Below are 15,490 nucleotides of genomic sequence, written 5' to 3' on the forward strand. Positions count from 1 at the left end.
TTAATTAGGTACTTAATTAGTTTATTCTCAATTACCAAGAACATTGTGGGGGTAAAAAAGTAGATTCCTACCAAAGAGAAAAAAAAAAAGACTTCAAACTAAAAAAGGAATTCCTAAAACATTATTCACTAGTAAAATTAAACTTAAATTAAGCAAAAAAATAAAAAGAATTTTAAAAGATTTGTTTCCTGCACTGACAGGCAAAAACTTAGAACAGTCAGTAAACCTTGCTTGACTAGTAAGTATGACAGAAAGTCGTGAATTAAGCAAGCAATATTTACATCTGTTAATGCAATGTGCACTTGTTCTTGTACGTAACACGGTTAGTTTGTATAAATGAGACCAATCTCATTTACATTTTAAGCAAGAAACTCACCACTTGGCCCACATGTCATGTAGTGGGTAATAGAATTAGGAGCTTTGTTGCTCCCTAGACCTGCTTTTTGAATTTCTGCTTTCTTGTACTTTGTCCACATCTGCAGGAGAAAAGCATTTCATGTTATTTAATCAAAGGTTAAACATAATATAATTCATGAAGATAAGAAACTAAGGAGCTCTTGTCGAGTAGGGCAAGGAGAAAGAATCTAACTCTGGGAAATTTATAAATCTTATAGACATCTTATTACTTAGAGACTGATTGTTATAGTTTAAAAGCCAGAGATAATATACTTATGTCCTCTTACTATGTTTATTTACCAAAAGATCAAAAATAGTTTTAAAGTAAAAAATAATCTTGCATGCAGCAACAGAGACATATACAATTAAGTATTTATTTACTGAGAAAACCAGATCTGAAGGCAAATTCTACTTACACTATTACAGCTAAAATTGTCTGGGTCAAAGGGAACCCAATACCTAACAATGTCAGTTTACAATGTCAGACAAATAATAAGGGTATAATTTCTGGAAACGCAGGCCAGGAATGTGAACACTACCCAGTTTCATCTAAAATCAGGGTAGTGAATCTCAAATAGTTTTCCAAATAATCTTTTATGAAGTCATAAGATACTTATGGAGATGTCTTAGAGGAAAAAAGTGCAGCTGCTCCACTGAGTCAGAGTTGCTTATTTCTTATCTTAGAAAAGAATAATAATAAAGTTAAAATACTGGTGCTTCTTTGTAAGACTTACAGCAAATAGTATGTTATTTTTTTAAAGTTTGGGAAATGCTGGCTGCATATTACTTCTAAGGTTCTTCCCATGCTAAAAATTTGATTCCAAGCACTATGAAGAAACACAAGAAACTAGTGTTTTGAAAAAATTTTAGGACTCCACAGCTGATGACAGCCTCTAGAGGAAGTGTAGCCTGTATTCTCACAATCCTCAAGACACACAGACATGGTATGGATCTGTCTTACATGTACAGTGTATAGTTTCCTTTTGAAAACATGTTATGCTATAAATTATAAACTATAGCTATTTGTGTTGGAAATGTGTCTTTCCTGTAAGTCTAACTTTGTAAAATAATCACACAATTTTTTAATGATGTAATGATACAATGATTTCTGAATGTATTTTGCATAACTTTAGTATTTCAATTTTAAAGTACATGGCCAGATAAATAATATCTAAAGAATTGAAATGGTTATGAAATAATTCTTGACTCAAAGTGGAAAAGTAGTAACACTAATTATTCCATTTTAATCTATTTGGCTCCACAATCTAATCTCACTTATATTTAGCATTAAGTTTTATTATTAGGTTATCAAAAAGAGATGCCAAAAACACTTCTCATGTTAGGACTGATTATGAAGAAACCAGGAATAAAACAGATGGATGTATGGATGGAGAAAGTATATTAGGTGGTACTAAAAAAATGAAAATTTTCTGATTGTGTTTATGTGATAATCTGTAGTAGAACTATTTTTATGAATAGCTGGCTGTGAGAAAGCAGAGTCAAAGATATATAAATGGAGAGCACCTAGTCCCCACAATGCTCCTTGGGAGGTAAGTACAAGAGAATGGCTTAATTTACAAGGATACAAATTTCATTAAGCAAACATTCTCTACAGATTCTATTTCCATGGTCCAATTAATTACCATAATAACTTAATATATAACATGTATTAAATAGTAACCCCCCCTTATTTAGAAAGTTATGCTTTAAAGCATTCCTTCCAGATGGCAGGCTGAGTTATTAGCAGTAATATTTAGGCTGAATCAAATATCAAAAATATTCTAGAGACAGAGCTAAGGTATACTTCTCCAGAAGTAAGTGAATCAAGGTTATGAGTTTGTTTTGTTTTGTTTTGTAGAATTCTGAGAGTTAGGTAGGTTCAAGTTTAGGTGATTTTACTTTAAAAGTGCTTTGACCACATCAAGGTAATTTTAGTGTTTATGTCACTGGAGTTAGAATTAGGAAATATTTTGTCTTACGTAGTTATTTTTTTAGCTAAAAGTTTATATTTATTTTTAGTTCTAAAATTTGTCCCACTAATAACACACTTGTTTATTTAAATGGTTATAAATTCTAATGTTAACTTTATTTGACCACAATGTACTCTTTTAAAAAATTGTTTGAAGGACAGGCACATAATTTAATTAATAGATTATAGAAGCAACAATCCTACTACTTTGTAAATTTGCTACCCCTTTTTAATAGAAGTAAAAATACAAATTTTCAACACATTGAGTATTATTTACTTCTCTTTGACTCTATGTAAAAAAAAGAACTGGCAAAACTAGTGTATTAATTGATTCCAATTAAAAAAAGTCATCTTGAAGGAAAGATGCTCCTTGAGCTCTTACATTTATCAGATGAAGGAAAGTGAAGAGAAGAAACAGAATTAATACAAATGCTCCTAGTCACTGTGTAACATGTAAATTGGATGGGGGTTTTAAAGAATTACACTAAATTTATGAGCAACAACATGTTTTAAATCTGAACAAGTTTATAAATATGGGCAGTAGTTAATATCCACTACACAAAGTGCTAAGGGAGTGACTATTTTTTTTTAATTTATTTTTTAATGTTTTATTTATTTTTGATACAGAGAGTGACAGAGCACGGGAGGGGGAGGGGCAGAGAGAGAAGGAGACACAGAACCGGAAGCAGGCTCCAGGCTCTGAGCTTGCTGTCAGCACAGAGCCTGACGCGGGGCTTGAACCCACGAACGTGAGATCTGACCTGAGCCGAAGTTGGAGGCTTAATCAACTGAGCCACCCAGGCGCCCCGAGGGTGACTATTTCTTAGAAAATAAAATAGGAGGACAGAAGATGCAGTTAAGTGGCAAAAAAAAATACATCTTTTCACATATACTTCCCTTAATATATGGGCAATGTGAAATGTACATTTGGGGAAGAAAAAGGAGTGAAAGGAAGAGAGTGAGGGAAGAGGAGCAAAAAGGAGGGAAGGAGAAAATGAGCATTCTTTTTTGGGAACAATATAGTAAGTATAACTTGGAAATGCCTTCTTGGTAATTATAGCATGCAATTATTTTAATAGGCTGCCAGGTACCAAAGTAACAATCTCTTATCAGGTGACAAGAAATGTGAAAGAGGAGCATGTATTGTTAAGGTTTTTAACGTCATGCAGAAAATGTACAATGCAATTAATATTTCATGCAGGCTTTGGTGTGGTTACACATTCATATTTATATACATGCCGTCATGTACAAATGAACACTATGCCACAATTTAAAAATAAAAATATAAGCTTCTCCAAATGATACTTTTCAACAGCAGCTCTTCAAATCAGATTAGAGAAGCACAGTGCATATCAAGTAACAACAGTATTATATTGTGCAGTTTTGATCATACACAACCATATTCATACCAAACAGTCTGATTATCCTCAGAAACCAACAACGCAGATTCTGTGTCATCAGGATAGAGGCATGCAGTAGTGATATGATTATTGCTATCTGCAAAAGACTGTGGGTTACTGTTACTAGGGTTCTGATTATCAGAAAGCTGTTCATTATCCTTTACAGCTTTATTCAAAATGGCAGATGCCTGGTCAGTTACTCTGGTGATTGGCCTGGGCGGCAACCCACTTATGTTACTAACTAGTTCTGTATTCAGGGATAAAAATGGCTGAGATGGATGAGCCATAATAAATGACTCTATCCTATCTGTAGCTGATATTCCAAATGTATCATTAGACATATTAGCAACGGTAAAGGTTTCGTTTAGAAAGTGTGACTTTTCTATTCTTGAGTTTCTAGTCTGGGCATATAGAGACTTGGGCTTATCTGTAGCTGAGTCGTTTTGTGCATGAGAACCCATAGCGTGGATTGGACTGTGAGATGCATGAGAGGACCACTGGTGTAAATGGTACTCACGAGGTGCTGCAGTGATGTTGCTATCAGCAGTAGCCGGTGGTGAATCAACTGAAATAGGTAGTCTACTGTCCTTGGTCAGAAAATCATGGATGCTTGTCCTTCGAGTAGTTCCTTCAGCAGTAGAGATCACACTGCTTGCACGAGGTAAAGTGGCATAAGGATTACTATCTTTTGATTGTCGTGACAGAGAAGTTTCTTTCACTAATTTTATCTTTCCTTGAGTGCCTAACGTAGGTTTTCCTGGAGAGCCAATGAAGTAGACATCTTCAGTCTTTCGAGGACTGGGTCTCATATATTGTTCAGGCTTACTTGTCCGTCTATCATAGAAGTCTCCTGGGGTTTTTCCACTTACTGACCTGGCCAGACCACAGCTAACTTGTTTGTTTTTTCCCAAAAAGTCAGAAGAGACAGACAAACTTTTCATTACTTCATCTAAAAGATTCTCTTGACTTGAGGACTTTATCTGTTAAAAAAAGATACCACAGCAGATTAGTGAATACAGCCAAGAATTTTAACTTGTAGTGTCCATCTAAATTAATGTCACCATAGACTAAACTAACCTGTATTGAGGTAAGCTTGTTGCTTTCTTCCAAAAATTGTTGTAGAGTAACAACTTCACTTCCAGGAGAACCAGTTTTGATCTTGTGATGTACTCGACTCTCGAATGTTTCAGGCATTTTGTGCTGGAGCATCGGACTTGATCTTGTCTGTCTTTTCAAGTACTGGATTGGACTGCTACCACTGCTGGACCAAGCTTCATGATCATGAAGCAGGCTAAATTCTCCACTGCTGTGGCTTTGTGGCCTGCTTTGGATATTAACTGCGCCTGCTTTTGGAGTAAAGGCTGGGTTAAGAGTTTGGTAACAGAAATGAGATTAAAACTACATAATAACATTTGTAAACTGAATTCTTATGAATAATTAAAATGACTTCCAAATTTCATTTAAATATGCTTAGTAAACTGTGTTCATCTTTCAACAGTCTAATACTGTCTACCATAGTCTCCTTATTTTGTCAGACTGACGGATAGAAGTTCCACAAGGACAAATACTTCCTTTACCACTACACCCAGAGCTAAACATACAAAGCAGGCACTCAATACATTTGATGAATAAGTGAATAAAAAAATAAAAATACATTAAAAAAAACTCTGTTCAAGTAACTGTAAAACATCTCACAATTCAGAACAAAATAGGATTATATGAATTTTAAATTATACCAAAATGTTAAAACCAGAATAAAAATTCAGAGGTTAAAAATTCTAATTCCTTGCATTTCTATGAAATCTTAATTCTTTACTTGAAGGTTCCTTCTATTCATCCTAAATGAATAACCTTAAATAAATTTTTAAAAATTTAAAGAGCAGGCATATATAAAGGCAAATCAATAGAACGATATAGTTACTTAGCAAATTCCAGTAAAAATATAAAAACAAATGTGTTTTATATTCTTTAATTTCTGCATCATCTGATTGTTCCTGCCTTCCACTGTTGGTATGGTGGCTATATGGCCTTAAAAGACTCAACTGAGGAGTGCCTTCAGGGTGGCTCAGTTGGTTAGGCATCCAACTTTGGCTTAGGTCATGATCTTATCGTTTTGAGCCCCACCTCGGGCTCTGTGCTGACAGCTCAGAGCCTGAAGCCTGCTTCAGATTCTGTCTCTCCCTCTCTCTGTCCCTCCCCACCCCCTGCCCCAATTCATGCTCTATTTCTGTCTCTCTCTTGAAAATAAAAATATAAAATATTAAAAAAAAGACTCAACTGAGGTGAAGTACCTTTAAGAATGCAAATTACTAGCTCTGGATAAAAACTCCCTAATGTTTATGTTATTCCTTGGATTCTAAATGACAGCAAACTGTACAGATACAATATCAAGATGGACAGCACAGCATTCCATGGTTTCCTAATCATATAGAGTAAAGTGGGTCATGAAAGAATTTGGCTCAAGTTACGTAACATTTTATAAAAAAAAAGATTTTCTTAAATTTTCAAATGAGAAAAGAAATACTTCAATTTTAAGACTGTATTCTGAAATATTCTTCTACTGGATATAAGAATATGATTATAAAAATGAAAAATAATCCCTTCTTGAGATATTTTTCAGGTCACTACAACAGAGTCAGCATTAACAATAAAATTACAACTGAGACAAAATGATTTTATAATACAAAAGCAGGGGTGCCTGCGTGGCTCAGTCAGTTAAGCATCCGACTTTGGCTCACGTCATGATCTCATGGCTTGTGAGTTCAAGTCCCACGTCGGGTACTGTGCTGAGAGCTCAGAGCCTGGAGCCTGCTTTGGATTCTGTCTCCATCTCTCCCTCCCACTCCTCCACTCATGCTATGTCTCTCTCTCTCTCTCTCTCTCTTGTTCTCAAAAATATAAACAAACATTAAAAAATTTATCATACAAAAAAGCTACAAATCAACACATGCATTGATTATAATGGGACAATTCTGGACTGTAGAGAATACTTTAATCAACTTTTATAATCGATGAAAGGATTCCAGAATCTGAGTAGGCACTACACCTTTAAGGAAAAAAGAATTAGAGCCTCTAAACATTTATATTAAACCTCACCTTGGAATGCATATTAAGAAAATAATTTAAGAAACTTTGAATTCTTTTATAAACTAGGTGCATCCATTTGGCTTTTGTTCTACACACACATAATTGTCTTCTTAAATTACAAAAAATTATTTCCCCCTATTTCATGAATAAATAAAGCTAAAAGTATGTCTAAAGCACTTTCTTTTATGTGAGTTCAATGTACATGCATCATGAGAAAATTAAGGACAACCATTTTCATGACAAAGACAAAACATAAGAAAAATAAGGACTTACAGATATTTTTTAGATTAAAGATGCCATAAAAATATTTTATCTCTGAAGATGAAAAATGGAAACCAAAATAACTGCTCCTGTTTTTACATTTATATACATGGTATACATTGTATCACAATGTTATTAAGAAGTATAAAGTGTTCCAAGGAACTATGTTCCAGACATAGATGATTTGGATTTCATACTTTACCCCAGAAACTTCATCGATCTTCCACTACAAAATCTGGAAATGGATGGACAATATTAGTAAATTTACCTACAGCGTACCTTTGACTTCATGGAGTGAAGCATTATTATTACTATTGCTAGTGGATGTTCTGCTACTATCAAGGCTGGCTGGTCTTGAAGCTAAATGAAAAAATCAGGAGACAGTATGATAAACTTCCAGCTAATGACATTGAACTTTACATTCTGATCACAGAATGCTTTGAGGAAGCAATCATGCATACTTTCATAGGCTAAGCATGCCCACAGAATTGTGTCTTACAGATTGGAGAACAAAGGCATTTACAGATAGTTTAGTTAGACACTTTAGAATAAGATACTTCTAAGACACTAGTTGAGATTCAAAAAGAAAAGGAAAGAAAGTGAGTATTTAGATTTGGAAATGATTTCTAGATGGATACCAGAACTGTTTGGGTTGAATAGGGTGACATGCCCCCCCCCCCCAAAAAAAAGTGCTAGTGATTAGGACACTTACAACAGATCAGACAAGGAACCTTGCACACTGCAGAAATGCCATGAACAGGAGGAAATTGAGCATCTGCTCAGTTCATGTCCTGTATTCCTATCCGCACAAGGGAAACAACTGCACAGTTAACACAACCCTACCCTATTTCTTAAAATCCTGCTTACATATGAAATTCCTTGACCATGTTATCCATTTATTGTTAGTAATTTAGATTGGCAAGATATGATTTTGCAGATCCCTCCAGAAACTTAAAAATATGATATACACTGCAGAAAATGTGGTTTCTTAGAGTTTATCCTTTACCCAGTATTTTTAAAATCAATCCTAAAATGTGTTTCTCATAACTTTAGCCTTATAGCAAAATGGCAACCAAATTATGTCTAAGCATTGTGCAGGCATATTTCATAAATGACCCTGACCAAAACAGAGGCTACTTAGATGAAGCAACAACCTCCAAAGGGACAAAAGGGAGTATTAGGTTTTGAAGAAATGGCAGAGGAAGCTAGGAGATGCAGGTTAGAGAACACATGCTTGCCAGCAACACCACATTCACCAAATCGATGCAAAAGTCTTAGCATTCCCATTCTGTATGTAACATGTGCTCTCTAAATAAAGTTCATATCTTACCATGAACTCTTGATCCCGTACTAGAATCATCACTAATACCTTGTGGACTTATGTCTTCAAAGGATGTAGTATCTACATAAAATAACAAAATGGATATAAAAATATTTTTAAACAAACAAAAAAAACCCTTATAAAATTTCCCTTATGTATTTATGGATATTCTTTTCAAACACGTATAATACATCTTGATTTAACGTATTTCATAGATTCAACCAGAAACTGGAACTAGGAATAAGAAACAGAATGGCTGTGATGAAGGTTGACTCATTTAGGGTAAACACCAGAAGCAGTGAAACAATCTCCCCAAGGACCCCGCAAAGCAAATCAAGAGCCTGGGCTGTTCTATGTGGTTCTGTTTGAAGTTGTAGTGTCTTTAGGTTTTTTGTTCTTTGTTTTTTTTTAAGCTTCTATCATCACTTTTCCCCTTTTTACATTTTTCTTTTCCTTTTCTTGTTAATTCATTAGCTGTTTATTACGAAAGGCCTAGGAAAGATTTTAATTATTTGTACGATGTTTTAAATTTTTGAAATGATTTGAAATTGAAAATTCTCTCAAATAGAATCCAGATTGTTTTGATAATTATTCAGGTCACTGCTGTCAAAAAGGTACACATGGGGAAGTCAAATTAAAATTCCTGTTGCCAACAGTTACACCACAGTGCAAAGAGCAGACGGCCTATACCTTTATTATTAACCAACTGCTTGGATCTGAAGCCTGTAGAAGAGTTGACAGTTGAAAAGTTGATGGCTGTAGTAGAGAAGGCCATAGCTCCCAATTCTTTTCTCCTTTTACCCGTTGAAATATCATCAGGAACCTCCAAATTCTCAGAACTACCTGTCCACTGTCCTCCTGCTAGGACCATGGACTGCACCAGGTCATTCATGGCTGGGATGCAAATGAAAGCAAATGAATCAGCATGGTTAATGTATCTGCTCTTATTCCTATCTTGTATTATAAATGATCTGGTTTTTGTCTATGGATTAATGCAAGTGAACATCAAAAACTATAACCACAAGGTCATTCAAATTATGACAAGCATTCAGCTGAATGGAATGAGTAGGCCAAAGGCTTATAAATTTCAATAAATATTTTTATCCCACCTCCACCCCCTTTAAAGATAGGAAAAGGAATTTTACTCTGTACAACTGCCATGCTTTTGCGCAGTGATGTGCAATATAATTAGAAGCCTTCATAATGTGGTTTTGTGATGACAGAAATGGAATGAATAAAGGTAAGATGGAGAGCAGTTCTTATACAGCATCATTATTGAAAATGACAAAGAGTCCTTGGTCAGAGCAGGTTACTGAAGAAATCATTCATTTTATGAATCAAATTAAGTATACCATTCAATAAAAACCTGAAAGAGATGATATCCAAAGTGACAGATATTTAATGTGATTATGTAATTACCCATTCTGACTTTAAAAAAGTAAAGCTAGAGTATTAATATATAAAGAATGACAAATGTTTTCAAGGGTTACAGGCCATTTTATTTATTTATTTATTTATTTATTTAATTTAGTTCATTAAGAAAATAAATTCCTAATGCTAAAAGTTTTGTTATATTTTAAGTAAATTTCTTTGGGAAAAAAAATCTCTATGGCATAGAAAATTAAAGGTTTTTTTTCTGCCAACTTTTAGAAAGCATTGCAAATGTATATTACATGTATGACTAAACATATGCATGTATATGTATCAGGGAGTATACATATAATGCAAATTCAGTGCCAGTTTTGAAAAAAAAAATATTCTTCCAGCTCCTTGAATTAGAGAAAGACTGCACTTTGCAAAATAAAGACAGTTGGCACCATCCAGAGAAAGGTTAGTGAAAAATTAGTAATGGAAGCCAGTGTGGTCATTTGAAAGAAGCTGAACTGTCATAAAGTCTTACACATGGAACGACGGTAGCAGGCCTTCATTTTGTCTTTATCCTTCGGTCTGTTCCTCAAAAAGGGCAGTCTTTTCAGTGCAACCACTTTAATGTCAGAGCATGAGGAAAAACAGAAACAGAAAAATGAAAGAAAAAAGGGAGAAGAACAGATGGGAGTTAAATGTTGAAATTAAGGACAGAAATGAATGTCTGAGTTTCAGCTATGTATGCTATCCTACAGCTATTACTTTCATGCTGCTGAATGATAATGAAATATGAAATATGTACCCTGATACTTTAAAATACTTGGAAAGCACTGAAGACAATGATGAAGAACATATACTTTGAAACCTTGGATTGGATAAAGTCCTACAAATTCAGGAACTGTTTAGAATTACTTACTGAAGGAACATTTTTCCTAGTTAACTTGTAAAGATGTACCTTTAAAATTAGGGCTATTGGTGGGCAACAGTATACATGATGAAAATGTACAATCCTCTGTCTTCACTTCAAATTATAAGACTTTGTTTTAGAAAAAAATTACTTAGGAAGATGTACATTCTACTAGAATATTCTAGTAATACCTATCAACAAAAGTAGGGTGCCCAAGCGATGTTCAAAACAACCTACAGAAACTTTAAAAACTTTCATTATTTTCTAAAACTTTAACAAAGAAAGTAGGGAATTATTTTTAGGGATAAAATGAATTCTGGTGCATTATTTAGCAGCACCATAAAAATATATATTCTTTTGGGCCAAGTCTTTCAAAAGGTGACATAAACAATTATATTCATTTCATCTTGTAAAAGGCTGATCAGGGAAAAGAGAAAAACTAGAACTAAGCTCTATTAAGTCTAAAAGATAAGGAGGCACCCCAATGCAAGCAAAAAAACAACAAAAATATGTATTTATAACACTTTTAGATATTTTGAAGGGCTTTCTGGGAGAGTTTATTTAAAAAAATGAAAGGTAGCATTGTGCAGAAAAGTTCTATAAATGAAAATTAGGGTTATAACTGCAGTAGGTATCATTAGCAAGACATCAAAATGTTCACTAGAGTCACTAACATTCTTGAATTATATTTTAATAAGATTTGAAAACAAAAAACTGTTGTACCTTTTTGGAACTGCAATTTAGGAGTCAAGGAAATGATGTGCATAAAGACTTAACAGTACACTGTCTAGCCTTAATAATGATGCTCCTTCTCAAGGTTTGCCATCATCTTGTAAACAAAGTTCTTCCAACAAACTGACAAGTGTCATCCATTAAGGAGAATGCAATGGACATACAGTTGTTGTTGTTGTTTTAACTTACTTGATTAGGAACAATCATGATTCATTTAAGCTTTTAATTTGACCTATTTCTTTTATATCTTGGTAAACACAGCTGTTTTTTAATGATTTAAAAAAGAAATGAACTGAAAACAATGTAAAAATGGACACTTAGCTAAAATAAAGCTGAATGGTTGCAGCATGCACATGTTGTCTTATTTAGATACTTCTGTTTCAACTGTTTTCCAAAGACTGCTTTACTGACAGACACTCTTCCAAAAACAGACAGGATAAAAGGAGTTTTACATTTGTCAATGGTGGAATGTGATCCTTCTTATGTCAACTAGTTTGTAGATATACAATGTTCTTTTTCAATATACTGAAATTAAGGGAACGTTAACATTGTTTTGTGCTTATTTAAAAAATTCTAAAACTGAACAAATGCAAAAAACTACAGTTTTACTGCCTTCTGATCCTTTTTCTGGATATTTCGACAAGGAATATGCAGAAATGTCAGATTTATATTTAAAACAGGCAAGATGATCTCAAAAGGCTGTCCTGCCTTTCTTGTGTATATTATCATACCTGAATTGAAACATCTTTCCTTCAGGGCACCTGGATGGCTCAGTTGGTAGAGCACGCAACTCCTAATCTCAGGGTTATGAGTTCAAGCACCACATTGGGCACAGAGATTACTTTAAAAAAACAATCAATCCCTTATGAAATAATTAATTAACAATAATTAATTGGAAATTGGATTAAATAAATTAATTGGAAATAATTTAATTGGAAAAAAATTAAGTAGACCTAATTTCCATTGCTCATTGAAAAAGATGTCAGAGTGTTTACATCTAAAGGTAGCAGATAAAACGGAATTATCTGGCATGTTTTTAAAGTAAACCTGATGATTTCTCCATAAGAATACTCAGGGATTTCATGTAGATTTGGTTGATAAGACTAGATTAAAAAAAACCAAACCAAACCAAACCAAAACCCAGGTAATGATAATCTTGTGTGGGATTTAATAAGGACATGTTATGATGTAATACTTCTATATTTGTAATTAAAAATTGTTTATATACCACTTTACAAATTTTATACACAAACTTATATTTCCACATCTATTTCAACTGATTTGTTACCAAGCAATTGCTCGATAATTTTTATAGCCTTTAATTACTTCTAAATCACTGAATAACATGTTCTTTGAGTTAATATCTATTTTTCTTTACTTCTCCCCAATGTTACTTTACTCCAATTTGACACCAAAGTATGCGAATAGAACCCCATTATAAAATGTCTTATTCTATTTAGTTACAAATAAGCTCATAAATAATGAGCTCAAGATGAGCTCATAAGTATTTCTCACTTGCTCTTTACAATCATCCTGTGCAGTATGACACAAAGGTTGAAAGGTGTGCCCATATAAACAGAACCAATAAGTGGCAGAGATATTCTGGCTCTTATTTCAATGTTTTGACACTTGTTTTACCTTCCTGGTTAAACGATGGTAACTCTGTGTTTGCTGTATTTTTAAACACATAATATAGAAAATCACGTGGGTATGCAGTACTGCATTCACTAAATGTGAATCTAATAATCATATAGAGTTAAAAAAGAAATGCATCCATCAGACTATTACCCCAAAGGACTGTTGAAGTTACAAGTTAAAAGAAGTCTTTTGAAAGGATTCACTTTAAAGCAATACTAGAGATCACAAATGTTTAAGAGTTTAAGCACTCACTGCTGCTTTTCTTGGTCCCCAAAGTTTGGCCATCTTCTAACGAGTTTGAGCCTACTGAAGAACTATCTTGGCTATCTTGATGGGGGAGTTGAAGAAATCCTTCACTGGAGTCTGAGCGGGTAGGTGTTAATGTTAGAGATTTCTGACGTTCCCGATTAATATCTTTCTTAGACTTTATCAATTTTCTCATTTTTAGAGTAATCCAGTTGCCTCTCCTAATAGAATAATTTAAAGAACTCTTATCAGTCTAAAATTCAACATGTAAATCCTTCACAAATTTAGAATTCTTTTTTCCCAAAATAAAAATGAGTAAAATCTGGTTAACAGTACCTTCTAGGGGGAGATGGGTCATAAAATTTGTATTGATCCATTATTTTCTCTTCTAATTTCTCCTTCTGTCGTCTTAATTCATTTAACTTATCACTATAAAAATAAAAATGGCATTTTAGGACATGTACCATATTTTGTACAGTTATGAATATCAAATTATTTTGTGACTAGAATCCAATTTCTCTCCAAAACATAAACAAATACAGATACCATAGTTGACAACTAAGAATTTATTATGTATTGACAATAAGATTCTTTGCAAGGTTCTCCTTTTCTTTCTGTTTTCAAACTTACTTAATAAAAGGATATAGAATTCAATTCTTTAATTTGTTTGAAGAAAAATTTCCATATAACATTCTCATCATGACAAAGGAATTCTCTCAACATCTTTTTTTTTAAAATATGGAACGCTTCACGAATTTGCGTGTCAGCCTTGCGCAGGGGCCACGCTAATCTTCTCTGTATCGTTCTAGTTCTAGTATATGTGCTGCCGAAGTGAGCACATCTCTCAACGTATTTTAACAGCTAACAAGCAATATCATATCAACAGTGACTATTCTCCTACTCCTGGATCTTAAGTATCTCACATCATTTTTGATTTAGTATAATTTATGTAAGCAAAAAACTTTTCAATAGTTTGCTTACAACTGTAGATATAATAAGTTATCTTATAATCATATCTTCATGCAAATAGACTTTTTTTCCTTTATGGCAGAATTATTTAGGCTTAATTTATGTCTAAAGAACTATTTCCTGCCTCTAGCAATACATGAATACACTAGTTTTCTACATCTTAGTGTCATTCATGTTCTTGGTAGTATATGTTATATAGGGAAACATCAAAGATTACAGTAAAACGATCTTTCTAAAAAAACCTATGGTGCCTCACTGTGATGTTGTTTATTCAGAAACGTTTAGTGATCATTTACAATGAGGAGGACACAGAGACTATATAAAGACAAATAATAAGCTCAACTCTGCTTATAACACAGGAGAACATATATACATAAATGACTATTACAATCCAAGGCAGTAGTGGTGCCAAAATAAAAGCTGTGTCTAAGTACAAAAGAACTTACAAAGGCAAAATATTTCTACCTTGGATGACCAAAGAAAGCCTTGTGGAGAAAATGCCCATATTAGACAAACTGAAAAGACAAGAATGCTAAATTAAGCAGTTTAGTTGAGGGGACGCAGTGAGGGATTTTCAGGTTTAGATTTTGCTCAACAGCAAATCAGAAGCATTGAAGGTTTCATTACAAATTGACATTATGAAATCTTTGCCTTAGGTCCCCTTAACTCCATAATGAAAGAGAATGTATCAAAAAGGATGAAGGTAAAGAAAGCATCCAAGAGACTAATAAAGTAGTCAGTCTAGTTGAGCTGTTAGGCTGAATTAGGGTAGTAGGAACCAGACGAATGGATTTGAAAGAAGTTTTGAAGATGCTTTGTGAAGAGGCATTGCCAACAGTTACAGCACAGCACAACTGCAGATGGTCTATACCTCCCAATTGTTTTCTCTATGTTATCTGCTGAAATATTATCAGGAACTTTCAAGTACTGCCTGTTCACTGTCACTTCTGCTACGACCATGTGACAGAGGCATTCAGCTAAAACTATCTGACATATAAGATTAATGTTTTTAATTTAAACTCAAAAAGTCAAGGAGTGCTTGCATGGCTCAGTCAGTTATGTATCTGACTCAATTTTGGCTCAGGTCATACTCTCATGATTCATGGGAGCAAGCCCTGCTTTGGGCTCTGTGCTGACAGTGAGAGCCTGCTTAGGATTCTCTCTCTCTCTCTCTCTCTCTCTCTCTCTCTCTCTCTCTC

General features: G+C 33.9%; 1 protein-coding gene and 1 non-coding gene across 7 annotated transcripts in view; both read right to left on the reverse strand.

The window, feature by feature from the left end:
- Positions 1-15,490, reverse strand: part of CCDC88A (coiled-coil domain containing 88A) — a 130,923-nt gene that overhangs the window by 4,724 nt on the left and 110,709 nt on the right. For 2 of the 6 annotated variants that reach the window (XM_029937382.1, XM_029937381.1), the window contains exons 24-32: positions 13,659-13,751; positions 13,329-13,543; positions 10,335-10,418; positions 9,125-9,328; positions 8,444-8,515; positions 7,393-7,473; positions 4,843-5,111; positions 4,283-4,745; positions 377-476 (exon numbers count right to left, since the gene is read on the reverse strand). In XM_029937382.1, coding sequence (XP_029793242.1) covers positions 412-476; positions 4,283-4,745; positions 4,843-5,111; positions 7,393-7,473; positions 8,444-8,515; positions 9,125-9,328; positions 10,335-10,418; positions 13,329-13,543; positions 13,659-13,751 — 1,546 coding nt within the window. In that variant the 3' untranslated portion in view covers positions 377-411. Of the gene's footprint in view, positions 1-376; positions 477-3,573; positions 4,746-4,842; positions 5,112-7,392; positions 7,474-8,443; positions 8,516-9,124; positions 9,329-10,334; positions 10,419-13,328; positions 13,544-13,658; positions 13,752-15,490 lie in introns of those variants that run through there. The other 4 variants (XM_029937383.1, XM_029937378.1, XM_029937379.1 and 1 more) reach the window with 4 other exon arrangements.
- LOC115290903 lies at positions 14,055-14,161 on the reverse strand. The gene has a single exon (XR_003908284.1). It is a non-coding gene; the product is annotated as a U6 spliceosomal RNA (small nuclear RNA).

This window comes from Suricata suricatta, chromosome 4 (genome assembly GCF_006229205.1).
Source record: "Suricata suricatta isolate VVHF042 chromosome 4, meerkat_22Aug2017_6uvM2_HiC, whole genome shotgun sequence".
Taxonomy (NCBI): Eukaryota; Metazoa; Chordata; class Mammalia; order Carnivora; family Herpestidae; genus Suricata; species Suricata suricatta.